This window comes from Vigna umbellata, chromosome 5 (assembly GCF_029865625.1).
Source record: "Vigna umbellata cultivar VRB3 chromosome 5, Vumbellata_1.0, whole genome shotgun sequence".
Classification (NCBI taxonomy): domain Eukaryota; kingdom Viridiplantae; phylum Streptophyta; class Magnoliopsida; order Fabales; family Fabaceae; genus Vigna; species Vigna umbellata.
Genome location: NC_142169.1, coordinates 66,530,633 through 66,550,629, shown reverse-complemented (window position 1 = coordinate 66,550,629; position 19,997 = coordinate 66,530,633). Strand labels below are relative to the sequence as shown.

At 30.7% G+C, this 19,997-nt stretch overlaps 2 protein-coding genes across 3 annotated transcripts; both read right to left on the bottom strand.

Annotated features, from left to right (window-relative positions):
• Positions 1–1,158: 1,158 nt before the first annotated feature.
• Positions 1,159–5,903, bottom strand: LOC124835006 (ATPase complex subunit). Its single transcript, XM_047309853.2, has 8 exons — positions 5,693–5,903; positions 5,575–5,615; positions 5,388–5,451; positions 4,698–4,886; positions 3,967–4,038; positions 1,666–1,844; positions 1,459–1,577; positions 1,159–1,306 (listed from the first exon to the last, which is right to left on the bottom strand). Exons 1-7 carry the CDS (start codon positions 5,840–5,842, stop codon positions 1,460–1,462), a joined length of 813 nt encoding a protein of 270 aa, XP_047165809.1. The 5' UTR covers positions 5,843–5,903; the 3' UTR covers positions 1,159–1,306; position 1,459.
• A 1,574-nt stretch (positions 5,904–7,477) lies between these two features.
• On the bottom strand, positions 7,478–11,364 carry LOC124835001 (phosphatidylinositol N-acetylglucosaminyltransferase subunit P). 2 transcript variants are annotated; one of them, XM_047309843.2, is made up of 7 exons: positions 10,940–11,364; positions 10,460–10,522; positions 10,086–10,163; positions 9,079–9,274; positions 8,821–8,893; positions 8,261–8,379; positions 7,478–8,065 (listed from the first exon to the last, which is right to left on the bottom strand). In XM_047309843.2, exons 4-7 carry the CDS (start codon positions 9,263–9,265, stop codon positions 7,944–7,946), a joined length of 501 nt encoding a protein of 166 aa, XP_047165799.1. In that variant the 5' UTR covers positions 9,266–9,274; positions 10,086–10,163; positions 10,460–10,522; positions 10,940–11,364; the 3' UTR covers positions 7,478–7,943. The 2 variants fall into 2 exon arrangements, with proteins under 2 accessions (XP_047165799.1, XP_087970936.1); XM_088114810.1 differs by lacking the exons at positions 10,086–10,163; positions 10,460–10,522; positions 10,940–11,364 and having other exon boundaries at positions 9,079–10,079.
• Positions 11,365–19,997: the final 8,633 nt, after the last annotated feature.

The following is a 19,997-nucleotide window of genomic DNA, read 5'->3' as shown; positions in this document are numbered from 1 at the left end:
AACTCAAATGTTTTTTTTTTTTAAAATTAGCCACTTTATAAAAAAAAACTAAATAAATTAGTTTTATCTTTGTTAATCCTGTCATTTATGAAAATGAAAAAAAAAATACAAATGAAAAGATGTACTCCCTTGATACTTTATGTTCGTGGATAGTCTCTAGAGACCCTTCATGCATGTGAACATATCAATCTTTAAAATTCAGAGACAAGATGATTTGTAAAGACGCTTGATCGCACCCACTTCACATGCCTCATTGATGCATGATTATACCAAGACAATTAGTTTACATAGAGCTAAACTGCATTTCATTTCGGCCATTTACCAGTAGTTCTCAGGTTCAGTATCTTCTTGAAAACAACAAATTGAATCTGAAGTCAATTTATGAAAATAGATTTATAAAATCCAATATTTTTTTTCATAGTAATTTATATATTGATTTTCTTGTTTATTAAAATTTAGACTTAATTTTCTTTCAACATTTTTCTTTCCAAATGAATTGAAGATGATCGTCATTTGCGGTTGGAAAATGGTTGTTTTTTTCTCTTTTGTGCAACAAAAATACCTTCCTCATTCTTTACATTCTGGAGGTTTGACTCTTCAAAGATTAAGATTGTTATGTTATAGCTATTTTTGAAAACAAATCAAAAGTGTAGACATCTCCAAAGCGAATACTGCTCAACATAAAGAACTTTGAATGAAATGTTACGATATGAGGAGATATATAGAATGGAATGGAGTTATGCAGGGGATGTTACAATATCATTCTGCTGATCTTTAACGGCCAACCATACACGGAGTTTGGACCCCACAGAGGAAGATGACCCCCTCACTCCTCTTTCTGGATTAATCTATCAGGTGTCAGGCAGTTGAGAATGGTTCTATATAGAGGGTTAAAGTCTGCCCTCTTTCAATTCAAGTCTCTACTCTAGAATGAGACGGTCAGGCATTAGTCTGTTCCCCCATTCTTTTCAATAACGGTTGAATTTCATAAGAAATCTCAGTCGAAGTCATTACTCAGTCTTTGCTCTCCACGAGGTGTATAATCGGTAAATTCAAGTAACAAACATTTAATAGTTTACCAGATTTCTAGAATAAATCTTTGGTTTTCCATAAATTTGTAAGTTTTAGTGTGCTTTTATTTGAATGAATTTCAATATATGATTAAAAAGAAAATTGGAACAAGAATTATTGAAAAAATGTACTCTATTTATCACCACATGGATACTTCCTTGGGTTACAATTTCTAGTTCCCGCAAATGTCACTAGTTAAAATTGCATACTCATTCACATCCATCATACTCAATATCTGCACATGCATAAAATCATTGTAAGTTCTCGCCAAAGAAACAATGAACAAATAAAATAGAACAAACAGGGATCGGGAGTGAAAATAAATGTTTCAAGAATAGATTTACCAAACTGAAACCAGTCATAAAAACAGATTAAACTAGCCCTAACCTCATTTCTCATCCAGAAGAAGTGATGTGCAAGAATGTAGAGAAGATATTTCATCTTCTTTTGCCAACCCAAAGCCTTGCCATCTTACTCTACCGAAATTATCAAGTAGAAAGATATACCTGTGAGGTAGGAATGTTAACAACAGTTTTATTTATAACTAATAACTTCACTGGCTAAAAAATGAAAGAATATCAAAAAGCTTTTAACCCTGTTAGAAGATTCAATATCTGAAGTTCTTTTCTGAAATAATAGTGGTCACCGAATGAATAGACTATATGCTTCTCAAGTGTATCCTTGTTTTCATGATTATTAGGCTTCTTCATAGTCCATAGAAGGAAACGTTTTATAGGAGGCCGACACAAAAGCCACGAATCTATAAATGATACCTGACAAGAAACACGATAAAACTTAATGGAATAATTGTAGCTAGTGATTGAAAAGATGGAAATACAAAAATAATCACGGAAATTCTGTTTAAATAATAATATTGGAATTACAATTGAAATTATAATTTTAATCCAATTTTCTTGGAATTGGATTTTCTTAAGAATCACATTTCTTTTATGTTTGGGACAGAGTTGATGAATAGAATCATAATCCAAATTAAGTTGGAATTCTACTAAAGGACGTCAATGGTGATGATGGCCAAAGAACACAGGAAACAATCAATGTCAATTGCTGATAATTGACAATGATATGGCATGTGTCAGGAACGGATTCAGTGACATTTTTTTCGGGAAAAGTCACCTAACTTTAGTTAACTTTGCTCAATTTCTAGCTGATTTCTTTTATAATTTGATTTAGAAAATTAAAGTTGGTTATTCCACACATGAAATGAACTAAAGTTAAGTGACTTTTTCCAGAAAAAAGTCACTGAATCCGTCCTCAGCACGTGTCCACAACAATGATTGCTAAGAGGACGTCAATCACAATGGCTTCTACAGTTAGCAAGAGACAATGATAATAAACATTAAAATATGAAATATTGATTTTAACCTTCATTTTATGTACTTCAAATTCTTTGAAAATTAAATATATTTGTTAGAGATATGATTTGAATATTACATTAAATGGAGAGAGATATGATATGATTTGAAGGAAAATATCGTATAAGATATTTCCTATAATTAAATATTGATTTTGTTCCTTATTATTGTATTTCTTATTATTCATTACAGATAATAACATTTATGTATACATAACACACAACTACTAGCAATCACTACAATATGATATTAAAGTTTATCCTATTGACATTTGTTAGACCTATCATATCACTCCTTAACACACCACCCATAAATATTTAATCTCACCTCTAAGATGCCCAGTATTCATTGAGAGATATACTGAAAATTTTACATCGACTAAAAATATTAAAAATTATAGTATCTAATCATGGTTATAAAGACCACCTTACAAGTCAATTTCAGGACTGAACTAGGTTCAAAATTCACTTCCTAATACAGAATTGGAATCAACCCGTGCATAAATGCAATTGGCAAAACATTCCCAGTAGCTATTATAATTTCAATATAAAAATTGTATAGGTCATACATATATATTAACATTTTGATTGTTCTAAATAATATATATTCTTAACAGTTTAAATTTTTTGCTACATAAGTAATAAACATAGCTTGCCAAAACCGCTGACCACTCCAGTGTTCGGCAACTCACAGAATGACTGATGAAGTTCAGATATAGCTCAAAAATAATTTACACCACAACATATAAAAGCTCAAAGATAAAAAAATAAAGATGTAAATAAATAAATCAGAACAGCAAACAAAGACGAAATGAAAGACCTGTAGAAGATAGAGAACAAAGAGACCTGTGGGAGAATAGAGAGAAAGACCAGAACAGTCCCCAGAACAGAGTTGGAAAGGAAACATTGTGCTGTATTTTGGTCTTTCTTGTGTTCATCCTGATGACAAAAAGAACAAATCTTGCACCCTACGTCTATATTTCAAATGAAGACTGAAAATCCCAAAAAGTTGGTTCAGGAATAAAGAGGGGAATTTCCCTCTGCCAGCCACAGTGACCAAGTAGGCCATGATTTCTGGATGGTGGCTGCAATTAGCAGCCGCAACCCCTGGTACATAAAAAACTCTAGTACAGGTATGAAATGATGGCCAGAGGCTACTCTACGCCACTCCAATCTCCACCATTATACTGCCCTAGCGATAAAATTAGCAATAACTTATAGAGTTTTCTTTCCCTGGTTTTTTTCTCGGTTAGGGTCAACAGAGGAAGTGATTGATTGAGAAACTCTCTCCAAGAAGCTAAGTTAAGGGTTTTCATCTTAGACAAATAGTGGCACAAAACGGAAAAACTTAAGAAAATCAAGTAGAATTTTCAAATTCCATGATAACCTTCTAAGCACTTGGCGAATGCATAACTTGTATTGTCATCTTTTTCTTTACAACTTATGTGCTATCATATACGACTGACTAAATATATCATGATCAACAACAAAAAGCATAAACCTGAAAGAAACAGATAAATTACCTGATATAAATGAACACCTTTTGATTTTCCAAATGCTTCAAGAAAAGGTGCACTCCAAGAGTTGATCATTTCCTGTCAAAGATATACAAAAATGAATTTACTGCAGCAACAGTAGACCAAATTAAGCCAAAAATATGGTTACTGACAAACATACCAAACAATACAACAAGCATAATATCTAGTTCCTTCATCACTTGTACTCAGAATAAAAGATGTAAAATGTACTTCTTAGAGTTGCAAATTCATTGCAGCAGGTCATGTCAAGATTGCAGCAATAAATGAGATTTGCCATAAAAAAGACAAGGATTCTTAAGGCTGAAATGCAAACATAGCCCAGTAAGAGTAAATAAAGTATGTTCTCTTTACGATATCTTTACTCTATTATTTTATTCTTGTCTCCAATGACATTTAAATTCCCTTTACAGGGACAAGTAATAGAAGACATTGTTCAGCTTTCAATCAAATAGAATAAGACTACAACAAATGCTACCATTAAATGTCCACCATTAGGGCTTTGTTTGAATAAATGTTAAAACACATTGAATGCCAATGACCAGTAAGAGTTGGATTGGCATTTAACGCACCTAGGGCAGTGGAAAGGGTGTAAACCAGAAGCAGTGTAAGACATACATGGTTGGTGTTGCCTGCACTCGAATAAGCAGGCAACGTAATAGTGTGGACTGTACACCATAGAAATTACATAATCACAAAACATTACCATAATCCATTACCTGGGAGCTTGCTCGAAATGAAAGACAAACCAAAGATGCCTTGGGGACAGAAGATTTATCAGAATCAACTGCAAGATCAGAAACACGGATAGGAAGCTTCATTGTTTTACCATCCGAGAAGCTGACTTCAAGATCAGGAAACTTCACAGCTGCCATTGCAGGTATTATCACTTTATTAGCTACACCAATCTGCACAAATCACAGGTAAATCTGTCATATTCTTACTTTCTTAGCTGGTATACCCTAGACGTGTTTCTAGTTTAAACAGTCAATCACTTCCTTCTTATTAGACAGATAGTGCGTCTGTGTGTACTGATTCAAACAATATACAGATAACTGTTTTGAGTTTAATTGGCCTAGCAGATAAGTAGAGTTCTAACTTCTAAGCAAGCTAGTTTAGACCAATTTAGAAAAACTGAGATATGGAGTTTGGAAAGTTAGTTTTAGTTTATGTACATGGTGTGTCATCCTACTTGGAACATAGAAACTATAACTAAACAGGAGAAAACCAACATTGATCTCGCATGAACGAGCTTCAACACATTCCACTAGACCAAATCACATGCTATAGAAACAAAAGAATTTTTTATAAAATAGTTGTTTGCCACTAACAGCAAAGTAAAGTAAATGCAATATTGCAAGAATGTCTGACCAAATTAGCACACTGATATTATAAATGCGATACCTTACCTTACCACCGTGCTGTTTGAACTCAGCCATATCGGCAAAGTATCCCCTCTTCATTTCATCTCCACTATAAAAAAAAAAAAAAAAAAAAAAAAAAAAAAAAAAAAAACTATCAGTCAACATCACTTACTCTTTCACTTTCCTTCATTACTAGCTACAACACTTCACAAAAACCATAAATTGAACTTACAGTCGAGCGCGCTCCTCCTCGATTGCTTTCTTATTTACAAACTGCAAAGAAAAACGAAACCTGGTTAAAACTAAGAATCTAACGTAATTCAGAGAAAAAAAACGAAGAAAAATAAAACCTGATGAAGATCGAGGAAGCGTTTGGGGGTGAGGCGTGCCAAATGCTGCGAGGGAAGAGGACAATGACAATGAACCTTCTCCGCTACGAAACCCACAACGTAATCACGGAGAGTGGAGCGCCGTCGTATCATTTGCTTCAAACCCACCATCTTGGCCGCTTCCCTTTCTATCTGCCTCTCTCCGTCCCTTGTATGCTGAGCAATTTATTCCACATCTTAAATTCCAAACTCATATCTATCATTAATTTATTAATTATCTTAATAAATGTTTTTCAAATTTTAATTTGTTCAAAAAGTTTTGTATGTATCAAACTAGTTTTTTTTACCCACCAACCGTAACTTAGATTATAATGTTTTTTATTAATCGATAAGCATAATGAAAATACATTAATATATTTGAATAAGAAAATTATATACTCATCATTCCTTGTTAAAATATTCAAAAATGACCATGTAAATTGAAGTACATCTAAAAAATGTTGTATTACTTTAAAACTTTATATAAGAAGACTTTTATCAATAATGTCATTAATTTATAAAGAAACTAAAAACATAATTTTAATAAACATACCTTTAATTGATATAAAACTTGAAATAAAAAACAGTTGTATACGTATTGCAAATGTTGTATTGGTTTCTTTTTGAAGAGTTTTGAATATTTATTTATAAACAATATTTTTAACTGTGGTATTCACATTTTTATCTTTAAAATTATAATTATTTCTTTGTTTTAACTTTGAAACAACAACATAAAATTATATGTGATAAATAAAATCAAACTCTTGTAAGAGATTGTCCTTAACTCTTATTAGTTATCATTACAAAACAAAATAATATTGGAAATTATCTTTTTTGAAATTTAAAAGACAGTCCAAAATAAAATAAAAAACACTAAATCTATTCTTAGTATAACTATCTTATGTCCATGTCCAATATGTGATCACAGTAAAAAAATCACATTTTATCTAACTCATTAACTTGCAACTTTATGTCATTACAAAGATATTTTGTTTGATCAATGTTTTTTAGATACATAATTGGTATATCTGCTTACAATTTCAATCTATGATTTGGTACTTAAATATTTTACATGCACAAATCATTATATGAAAAAAAAAAAAGATACTTCTCATTTTAACTACTTTTATTAGGTAAATATTTTTTAAGGAAAAGGGGGTGATATTCTAATTGGAGGAAAAGTCTTCAATATTAAAACTACTCATAAAAGAATTTATATTTTTTTGTTATTAAAAGAAATAAGAATTAATTTCTTGGAAATTTATGCTTTCTTTCTTGATTGTGTTACAAGAGGTCTTCAACCAAAAAATAATAGAGGTGTTCACGTTTACCTCGTTATAATCCACTATTTGTACATGCTAAGCATAATACTGAATTCAATTCACCATCTATGTCTTCTACTAATTAAAATGTAAAATATACATATAAGCTAGGAACCACCTTTAAAATACTGTTCCTGAGTTCACACTTTCTTGACACGATTTTTTTACTGTCACAACTAAATTATTTTTCGGATCATACGCCACACATTGGACTTGTGACACGTCTTAACTACAATTTTTTCTTTTGGATCCGACACTCTTTGCGACATTTTAGACAAACCATTTTGGACAAATCCTAAACGTATCTTAACAAGAGAAAAGAAACTCGACCCCTATTCTTCACAGAACAGTACTAAAATAAAAAACTACTTGCTTTAGCTATCAAGACAGTCATCGTATTTAAAATTATATAGTGAAGAATGTTATTGCAGAAAAGTGTAATAAATTGGTTTTAATAGTTTAAACTATATAAATCTTTATTCTCAATTGAAATTTGTCACATTACATACATAAAGGTTATATCCCCGTGTCCCATATTTTGGGCATTGGGCGTGTTCAAGTAGACGTGTCAATATCATGTGCACAAATACAACCACAATTCTGGGACAAGAGTCAGATACATAATATTTCCCCCATAAACAAAGAGGCCGTTTCCTTATCTAGAACCGCCAATTCATCGAGTAGCAAGGTTCAAAACTCCAAAATAAGCAGATAACAGCTTTTAAAAACTAGACCTAACAAAATCAGCATTAAAAGGAAATTCTACGGTAAGATGGAATGAAATCATTCTCTCACACCACCAGCTTAATAAACTTCACCTCTGTAGCTATAGCTTCTCCTACTATAACCCAAATTAGCAGAACTTGCTTGACAGCAATTCCCACCATAACAGCATTGGAGATATGTGATTGTTAGGTTGCATTATTGAACATAATATCATTGATTCTGTCAAGGCCGATATCTGAAATGGGATCGATGGGCTTTTCATCTTCTAGAGAACACTCGTTACTCGAAGGATCTCTACTGAATTCATCTAAACAAAGAGATGTTCAAATCAGTTATCAGAAAACTTAAAAGCAATGCTTTTGGATTTTGGATTCTATCTGATAGCACAGCCTCAAGAAAAGAAAAATCCAAATGAATTGGGAGTCAAACTTGTGTCGTTTACTAACATGTAACAATCAAAATTAAGCACACGTGTCACTGAAGAATTTGGCATCGAACTCACCAAAAACTGTGTTTAAAGAAGAAGGCGAAGGTGTTGAAATGAAGTTAAGACCAATGTAGAATCCCAGCATCAAAACAATGGTCACCATCACATATGTTGGTACTGCTAAAGCCCAATATCTGAAAAGCCAGAAGTTGTTTTACTAGCATTTTGCCACACAAACAGTCTGAAAAGCCCAGTATCCAAAAATATTTTTTTTCCTACATATGCGAACTAAGTTCCCCACTCCATTATCTCGAAAGCAAAAAGTGATGCAAAATTCACATTGGTTACATAAACAGGTGATTTGAAACCCTTTTTCCATATATATTCACTATTAAAGACTCTAAAGGAAAAAGTTGGGCTTAATAACTTCCATCCCTTCCCAAAAACCCTACTTAACACCTAAATTGACATTGCTTCATGCACCGTGACCGAGTTGACATTTGTAAACCTTAAAATTAACACTCCAGAACTTCTCACTTCAGGTTTTCTCGACAAAAGTTATTGTTTTGTGCACCAAAACAATTACATCTGCACTTTCATAGGTTCAAATAACAACAGGAGTGGAGATGTCTAACCTGCTAGGATAGTACGATATGCCAGTAGATTGTAGCCATGATTCTGGAACATATGCCCATATGAAGAAAATAACTATTCACAAAGGAAATATTGAAATGCAATTAAAGTCAAAATCCCATATGAGCATCACGAAAAACTTGGTGGCCAACTAAAAGTTACAATCATCACATATATTATTGCGCATAGAAAGCACGTATAAGAGAGTATAGACAGAAAAGGGTTAAAATTCTGAAGAGCAGAATAAAAGGGAGGAAGACCTGTAGCAACAACAGTGGTAATAGAACCTACAAAACCATAAACTTCAGAAGGCTTAGGGCCATGATCGCCAGACAATCCGAAGCCAGAGGTTTTGTCATCAGGGTCAAAAAAGGACACAGTTGCCCTCCGCTGCTTTGACAGACTGAGAGTTCTTCTTGGACTGTTCACAGAGTGGGGACTTTCCATGTTGCGTCCCTTCAATTACATTTAAACTCTTAACAAATGCTCAAGAATAATGCAAACTCTGTTTCTTTTAATATCAAATTCAACCATAACGGGGTACCAATAACTAGGTTCACTAACACACTTTCAATCATACAAATGAGTGCATTCATCATTGTATTGAAAATCTGCCTTGGTACTCTCCCGTTTCCTTTCTCTATTCCGCTTCATTGATAGGGCTGGCCCAAGCTATGGGTCATATTAAGGTCAAATTAGAGGACTGTTGGCCTCGGTGTAAGTCCATCAACGTCCTTTTTACGTAAAGCAAATTACATAATATAGCACCTAGTGTAATTATAAAAGGATAATAATACTAGAAAAATATAAAAAATATTTAAAATAGTATATGATATTACCAACTAACAATAATAACAATATTACAGTATAAAACATAAAAATTTATTTATAACATAATATAATATTGAATTATTATGTTATGTATTTTAGTATATTTTTTATTTGAAATATAATCTTATGAAAATTAAAATTCGAGTTTACCAAAGTAAACTCTGAAGTTTGATAATCCTGAGTGAGAGCATTAACGATCAACTTGTAGCTATCTTTTAAACCAGCAATATTCATTTTCGTGGCTTCTAAACAAACTATTGTTGGAAGGTCCTAATAAGGTGTACACCCTATTTCTAAACCATAACAAAAAGAAATAATCATTAACAGCATCGACCATGGATGATATTACCATACAGAAAACCAGTATTAGAAAATATAAAATACTTCATTACATACATACGGGGCCAGGACAATTTAATCAACAACCAGAAATTACCAGGAAAATACTTTGGCCAAAAGCTTAAGCTATATATGTAGATAGTCCTGCTAACACTAGCAACCAGGCCCGAAATTCCTGCAATGATGATAGAATTATTATCAGTTGAACACTGATTTGTCCAACAGACCAATCAAGAATTTGTTGTCTGAGATAGAGTAAGTCCAAATGAAAGTTGGCAAGCAGGTTATTGTGGTTGTGCTGCATAAATTTTCTCTCAAAACCAATCAGCCATGTCGCCTTCTCCCTCGTTAAATATAATGTAATATTCTTACAGCTCAAGACCATTATATTGTATATAATTTTCCTAAAGCTATGATTCCAATGATCTCTTATCAAATTCCCATAGTATTCTGTTCAAATTTAAAATTTACCTTCAGTTTGAATCCAGCTCTCTCAACAAGTTTAACGACCGTATGGAGATAATGTCCTTCAGTCTGTGAAGGGACAAAAAAACGAACATTTAACAACCTAAATGAATAAAAGTTATTAATCATTCCATAATATTCTAAAGCAACAAGCGTATAAAAGGATTTGTCGTTAGACTCGTTACGAGGCACAGACAACGTGGAGTTCCGATCAGGCAAGCCTTACCCCCACAAGTTGCGAAGTTATTTTCTCAGCTGATAAATTACTCAACAGCAGCCAGTGGCTTAAAGTAAAATTATATGTTTTTAACAACAACAAAAAATAACTATTGTTTAATTAAAAATACGTAATTACTGAAAGTTTTATTCAAACAAAATAAAATGACAGAGAAGAAGAGTACATGAATTAAAAGATGAAGAAAAAAAATTGCAGAAAATAAATGAAAAATTCCAAGCCCTAATCCTAAATTTCTTTCCAATACTCACGTCACGTAAATCATAATTTGAATTTGATGATTCTGAGTAGGACTCGAAGTAACGGGTGGCTTCTTCTTCGCGGCATCCGGTGGCGGTGTTCTTTCAAGAATTGTGAATTCAGTTCTTCGCAATGCAGGTTCAATAGCGTTTCCCTTATCTCGCAATTGTAAATGAGTAATGAGAGAATTAGTAACTGTGCATTCTTTCTTGCAGTAACGTTTGTCTCCAGCACTTTTATCTTGTCTGCGTTTTATGATTTCGAGGATTTGGATGGGCTTCACGATTCCACTGAAGACGACGCCGGGTAGGTCCCAGAACGGACCAGGGGACTTGTCGGAGAGGGAGGAGGAGGAGTACCAAAACACGATGCGTTATTGTGCCGTTTCTATTTTTTCTATTTTTGGTGGAGGGATTTATGGATTGGGAATTGCATTTGCAAGATTAAGTCTCTGAATTTTTTTTATACTATGGGCTATTTTGTATTGGGCCAAATGAGGGCTATTTTGTATTGGGCCATGTTAAATCCATATTGGCCGCCTTAAACTAGGTGTTGCTCCCTCTATCATCACACCTTTCTCTCTCCACCTCCTTTTTACTATTTTGTCTCTCAGTAAAATTTATTTTTAGGATTATTATTTTTTAATTTTATCCCCTCATAACCTATTTCACTAATAACCTATTGTAGTACCGTGTATGAATAAAATATTTTTCTTTCATTTTAACATTATATTTGTTCCTCTCTTTCTTTGGTATGCTGTGAGATACTACAAGTTGCAAAGGTTAGTGGTGGTGGAAAGAATTATCAAGCAGTTTTCCTCTTGTGGGTGTAGTGTGTGTTGTGCTTCCTCCAGGTGTGTACTCGAATAAACCATGACATAAAATTCTAAAATAAAAAAATTAAACCTTTAAACAGATATGACATCCTTTAAACCTCCAGCCTATCAAACTAATGTATTTATTTAACAAAAATAATGAATAAAACAACTTTACTATAAATAAATTTATATTACAGCATTGCACATTCATCATAGCAGAAAAATTTATTGCTATATATTCTCATGTTATAGATATAGATACACAAATTAACACGAATTAGCTATTACCTATCTACTATTAGTCCATTTTTTTACATATGTAACATCATCTTAACTTATTTACAAAAATAAAATAAATAAATATAATTATAATCAATATTTTCATAATATCTCATAATAATATGCATTATTTTTTTAGAAAATACAACTACAATACACCACAAAATATTATATCATAATAAATATAATTATGAACATGATATATTAAAAATAATTAAATCTGATAATTAAGACACATATATAAAAGTAATAAACTATATATCATATATTTTGTTTATAAATATAATGTGTTATCACGTAAAATATTCACTTTATTTTACTTTTTTAATATATTGTTCTTCAGATCAGGAAATCATTTCTTATATTAATTTATAAACCTATGATCAACATTTTAAGATCATTTTAGAAGAGTCATACTCTTTTTTCAATAAGAACAAATAATATAAAATCGGATTTTATATTATTTTAATTTACCCTCACCTTGGCAAAAAGATTTCATTATCTCGGAATTACGATATTTTAATTATTTATCAACTGATAAAAAAATTGTAAAGTGACTAAAAAATATTTTAAAAACAAAAAGAATAATAATAATTTTTTGTGAAAGGGAAAGAATAAATCTCTTAAATTGGTTAACTTGTCTGATCTCCATCCGTTGAATTGGTATTGATAATCCAAACCAAAGTAGTTAATTTAATTTGAATCAATTTAATCAATTAATGATGAAATGGTAACAATTAACGAATATTTTAAAAGCATATGTTAGTTTTGCTAAAGTTAACCAAAGAGTGTTCCGAAAGCATATGCCATGAATGCACACATGCCACATCGTGCGCGCGTGTTCTGGTTTAGTTAGTGATTTATTGGATCCAAATCTAAAGTATGAGAACAATGTTAAAGGCACATGCTCTATGATTCCTAATTGCGATACAAAATACATGCATTTTTATGCTTTATAACAAGTTTTAGGTCATAACTACACAAATCAATTATATATATATATATATATATATATATATATATATATATATATATATATATATATATATATATATATATATAAATTGACACACTCATAACAATGTCATATAATTGTTTAACATCATATAAAATCTTCAAAACAATAAGAAAATTTATATAAAAAATACTTAGATATTTAGTATATTCAGTACATAACCAAAAATTTTATATGTTATACTTTCTATAGTTCAGTTTAAGTTATCATATAGACACTCTTAATTAACTTTATTTTGTTTTATTGACGTTCGAACTCTAAACTGTATGGGTAAGTATCTATCAAAAGGACTCTGACGCTCAAGTTAGTAATATAACCGATTAGGAGTAATAATAAAAATCTTAAATTCATAATAAATGAAATCATTTATCTTCTTACCTTTGATATATATTTATGGGTATCAAAATGAGTCTATGATTAGAAAAATTATAATCACGGTCCACCATCAAATAGAACTTACCAATAAATTTGATTAGAAGTTGTGTTTAAAGTTACTTAAGACTTTGGTCATCCAGTTTTTTTGTCTCTATAGTCAGTGATCTACTAATGTGAAAATCGTATAGATAGTATGAATAAATATAAAAATAGTATAAATCTAAGTCTCACATTTACCTTGTATAAATATAAAGATAGTATGAAAAAAACATAATATGAATCTTTTATGTAATTAAATTCAAAACTCATTTTCTTTCTAGATATACCCATAAAAGGTAGGACAAATTTTAAAGTAGCAAATTGAAAGAATTTCTCAACCATTTTTAAAAGCTTTCAACGAATACCACTTGTAAAGAATAAACTTTTTCTTTAGTGTTCCGTTTGTGTGAAAACTGAACATCCTTTTATATCAGTACTTTATTTTACTCAATCTGAACAAATTCCATTGATCCATCCATTCACTTATTTCCCACTTTCTGATTAATTTGCATTGATTATTTTTTTTTGTTTTATACATCATTAAAAAAAATAATGAAGCCTTAAACAGGGGATACTAATAATATAATGTCCAACTTACACTAATGATTTGAATGCATCAAGAAGGTAACAGTTTCAGCTTTGCAGATATTTTATTTTTAATATTTTTTGGTGGGAGAGACTGACAGAATAAAATAGAATTAAAGGATCGGATTCATGAGATAGAAACAGGGTGTCTTAGAACCACGTTCACCACACTAATTTTGATTTAATTCAAAACCAGCTCATTATTTCTAATCCAAATCTACACAAGTTTTATTTTTATCCCTTACTTTGTTATAACCTTGAAAAGGCTCAAGGTACATGGGTTTATTTTTTGTGAAATATACTAAATTCAAAAACGGATGCTTTCAACTAAACTTTTTACAATAATTAAGAGAAAACTACAAAAGTATAAAAAATTATTACATTATTGGTTGAGTTTGATATATAATCAAAGGTTAAATATAGTTTCTTAATTTTTAAATTTCAACAATTTATTTATATTTTAAACTTTATTATATTTTGGTCATCAATTTTAAAAATAAATAAATATAGTTGTATTAAATTCTTTTGGATATATCAAAACACGTTGTAAGTTAACTATTCAAGTATGTTTATTTAATAAATCTAAAAAAAATATTATAAATTTTTAGATAATAATGAATTTTAAAATTTATGAACAAAAACTTATTTAACCTCGGTTTCTCATAATCATGGTTAAATGTTTTTTTTAATATCACTTCATGAACATGATTTACTTAATGTGGACTCATTTAAAGTGAGCTAACAAATTTAGACGATTTTCAATATAATTAAAAGTGTTTGAGTGTTTACGTATCCATTATTAAAACGAATTTGATTAATAACTCACTTATATTATAAATCAAAGTCACTAATATTATTAATCAAATTAAAGTCACTTAAATCTTTTAATTTAATGAATTCTTTCTTAATATGGATTTCAATCCAATGCATTTATTTCTAATAAACATATTTTTATTTTTTAACAACTATGATGGCATATAAATCAAAAGATAAAATGATAAATGGATAAGAGAATGGATATGAATGATTTATACGAATATGAATTACCTATAAAAAATTATCTAACAGTAAAATAATAACAATAAAGTAAATCAATGAAAAGATTATTCAACTGGTTACAAACCAATATTAGGTTAATCATTTTTTGCTGATCATGATGTTATATATTTTTTAATTGTATTCACAATTTGTTATCTTTATTTATATTTGAATTATATATTTATATTACTTCATAATTAAAATAAAAGGAAAACACTAAAATTAAAGTAATTGCCTTAAACTACTTTTAATATTAATGTTCTCATTGATTTCACTTTAACTGTAAGTTCATATAACTGTTTCTCTCTATTTAACTCCAACATTTATTTCCATTACCACTCTTTTCGATCAATTTTTTCTTAATATATTTTTATCTCGATTAGATTTCTTTTGATGTTTTTGACAATTTACTTAGCTCAATTATTCTTTTTTATTCTATTTGTCTTTAGACATCCTTTTTCCACCATTTATGTAATAATTTACTTATTTATTTATTAATTCAACTCATTTTTCCGTAATCTTAAATTCCTCGTCATAATTTATATTTGTAATTATGTTATGATTATTATAAAATATTTGAAATTGACAAGCAAGACTGATAATAGTTAACCTACTTGATGAATTATTTGTATTTTCTACTTGTTTTCAAATGGCACAATAATTTATGTGTTTCGATTGATTTAATACTACGTCGTATATCTTTATCTGTACTTTTCAATTTTGGCGGTAAAATCTTTGAAACTTTATAGAATTACACTTTTTTTCGTTTTGCTTCACTATTAAAGTTCTTATAACTCACGCTTATGATAAATTTATGAAATGTTGTATTTAATTGATCAAAATTATGAACGATATTTAATTAGTTGACCTTAGAAATGATTTATGGAACACTACTATCAACAATACGCTTCATAACTTCAACGACTCCTAACTTTGAGACAAAAAAAAACGTCTATATAAATAAATCCATATTTTATGGGAAGAGAATTAAGTTATCAATTATGATATTGGGCTAGGTCTTAATATAAATTTTTATTAATTATTGTTGCAAATTTTCATAATACTTTTGTATTGTACATGATTTAATTCACTATTCAATAATTAAGTTTTTTGTTTAAAATAATTGTATTATATATAGATCATTCGAATTATGAAAAAAATATTCGTGTCTATCAAAACCCGTTAATAATTTTAATAAATTAAAAAAATTAGTAATAAAGTTTAATAAAATTAGATTATGATTAGAGTGATTACTAATAAAAAAACTCGTGAAGAATTCTATAAATAAAAATAAAAAATATATTTGTTAAGACATTTTCAATATTAATTACTACTAAATTGATTGAATACTGTAACATCCCAATTTAATAATCTAAATCTACTAAAATGAATATTACATGAATAATGACAAATCAAGAATTATAGATTTGGTGAATAAAAATTTTCACCTGAAGAACAAAAATAACTACCTATACTACAAGCTTCACTTTTTTCCATTCAACTGCTCCACCGAAAAGACTGCATCCCTAAGCTCACACCATTAAGGTGATTATAACAAAAGAGAAACAACATACAAAGATAAACCACAAAAAAACAAGAGTAAGCTAGTGTAATTTAATATTCGTGTGGAAGTACAATTAAACAAGCAACAAAGATACTCATACAACATATAAACATATATTGAACCAACCACTTTAACTTGACTGTCCGGACTGGTATGAATACGTAGCTTTGGCCGTTCGTGCACTCGTGGGTGTAGTAACTGGAAACCCATCAGCTGTCGCACGAGGTTATCCCGTTATCACTCACCGTAGGACCCCCCCCTAAGCTAGGGTCTCATGCTATTCTCACGACATAACTTATCCATCTCTACTCGAGACTTGGTAATCGTTAGAATGTTAGGATGAACGTCGTGGATTTCGTTGTCCATATTCATATTTTACCACCACCTTGATAACCAATCACTGAGACATTCCTCCTTGGAATTCTCTTTCATACCAGTTGGAACTTCATACCTTATTTGAATATTAATACAATTTCTCATACATAGTAGATCAATGCAACTATAATAAACAATCAGAGCCAAACAGAGAAACCAACACTTAAAGATCGAATAACATTTTGTAGTAGAAGACCGAACGGGCAACAGTACCACACCTGAGTATGACCGAACGGTCAACGACCGGTTAGGCCTAAGCATAGGCCAAACTCAGTTAAGAACCGAACGTTAGAACACTATCGAACATTTAGGATATCCCGAACATTAAAACTTAGTCCGAATACAAATGTAAGACCGAGGTCTAAGGTTAGATCGAACCCTAATAGAAAACCGAGCACTACTAAAAGACCGAGTGCTAGTACAAGATTGAGCACTATTAAGCAACCGAGTGCTAGTACAAGACCGAACACTACTAAGAAACCGAGTATTAGTACAAGACCGAGCACTACTAAGAAACCGAGTGCTAGTACGAGATCGAGCACTACCTAGAGACCAACTAACCACCTTAGAATGAACATTCATGAACGGGTAAGACTAAAGAGACCGAACCCAGTTAACGACCGAGTACCTGAACATGGCCGAGCGACCAATCAGCGCATGACCGAGCGACCAATCAGCGCATGATCGAGCGGGGCCGAACGCAGTTAAGACCGAACACCAGTACAAGATTGAACTTTATAGCTAAACCGAATACTAGTACAAGACCGAACATTAGTAAGATTGAACGCTATATTCAACCGAATACTAGTACAAGACCGATCAATCATTAACTGAAAAACTCCACTGAAGTAGAACTCAATTAAGTGGAACACAAGAGGAAGGCCGAACGATCATCGGCTTCCTCTTCTCAGACTGCATAATTCTGCAGTATAAAATGCATAATTATGAACTACATCTTTACCCATTCCCAACACTTCTCCCAACTTCTAATCCTCCACACTTGTATCATATACCTATTTACATTCTTCTAAGGATATCAAAACCTTTCTATACATTTTCTAAAGGGTTTGCTACCAGGTTCACGATCCAAAACTACATCATCATCAACTTAAAGACTCAAATTCGATTCTACTGGTTTTTGGCATAGTTTAAGTGACTTAGGGTCTTTAACAAGTCCTGAATATCTTACCTAAAATCTTCCACTGACCAATTCAACGTCGACCCCAAATTCCCATTTTCACTACCCCACTTCCTCAAGATTCACTATAAGACAGTACCAATAACTCAGCATAAAACCAATTCAACATGATAAAAAAATTTTAACAGTTCATACAAGCAATACCGATCACCAAAATCACTCAATTACATACACATCAATCTTCAAAACAACAGTTATATACATAATAAATTCATCAATTAAATTAACTAGATTCCCTTACCTCAAAGCAACTTGACAAATTTAAGCTTCTTCACAGTTTTGCTAAACCGAAAGTGATCCTAGGACAGCCTACGAACATTGGATCGGTGAAAGGAAACCATCCACCGAATCAGGAACAAAATCATAACCCAAATGAAGAACCCATGAACACGTGCAAGCCGAAGAGTGTTTGCATGTACCAGAAATTGCAGAAATTTCAAGAATTAAAGAGAGACAGACTTACCAGCTCTAAAACAAGAAATTGATCGGTGGAATGAAAGCTCTTGACACCAAGATTGCTTAAGCACAGTCTGATTGTAGAACAAATGAAGTGATATGGAAGAAATCTAGATAGAAGGGATAGCAAAGGTAGAAAACAAAGGTTTTAGAGAAATATACAGTTTTGATATATTGAACCGTTTGATAAAATTTTCAATTTATACGATTGGTGTATTTTACCACTAAAAGTTGGGTTCCATTATTTTAATACATCTATCTACTCTATTACTTCTATTTTCTGTTTGGGTTATTCAAAGATTTTTATCATATTGTTTAAAGTAAACTTATTAACAATAAAAAATTTAAATTATTAATAAATATAGTTTAAAATATGTTTTAAATTAATAATGATAAATTTTCATTTATTAATTTTAGTAAGCGTTTGGATTATGTTATTTTTTAATTCGGTTTGTACAAAAGAAATCAAACAATTCACTAATTTATTTGTTTTAATATAAAATTAATTTTGTTAGGATTACTTTATTTTATTAAATTAACATTTTAAATTAATTGATTTTAAATTCATACAATATTTCCGCCATACTTTTGTTTTCTTTTTCTAAACTTCGAAACGTTTTTGAAAGGAAACCAAGAACAAGAGGGAATTCCACTCATCTTGCCACAAAAATTCCGTTGGATTGTGTAATTATACTAGTAACGGGTTGGGTTTGGTAATTTTTTTCCGAGAAAAAAAGTCCACTCCCGAATCCTAAATATATTTTTTTATTTCAATATTTGTTAAAATTGTATTATTTCTAATATTGAAATTATAATTATTAAATCATTAGTCAATAAACTCGTTGTCATTCAAGTAATAAATGTGAAATGCATAAATTATATTCAATAAAGTGTATAATTTATACCAGTTTTATAAAAAATGATATTTGAACATCATTCACAACATAAACAACACAGCAATTATTTTTATTATATGTACGTGTTTTTGTTTCTATTTCAGGCGGGGGTAACGTAGTCTGATTGAAGTTTATATAAACAGTGAGAATAGAAGCGAAACTTTGAGTTAAACGTATTATTTCCAATACACCTGATAGCAAAGTGCGTCCAAGTATTGAGTCAACCTATGAAATTAATTATCTGTCTTGGTATGGGTTAAATTGTGATGTATTGATGTAGTAATTTATTAAAAAAATAGAAGATTTTGGTAGATTTGAAAAATAGAAAATGAAAGAAAAGAAAAAAGCACAGGGTAGATGGAGAAATTAATTATGTTGTGGAGTTGATGAAATCAGAGAAGGTGGTTAACAAAAGAGAAGATAAGAAAAGGG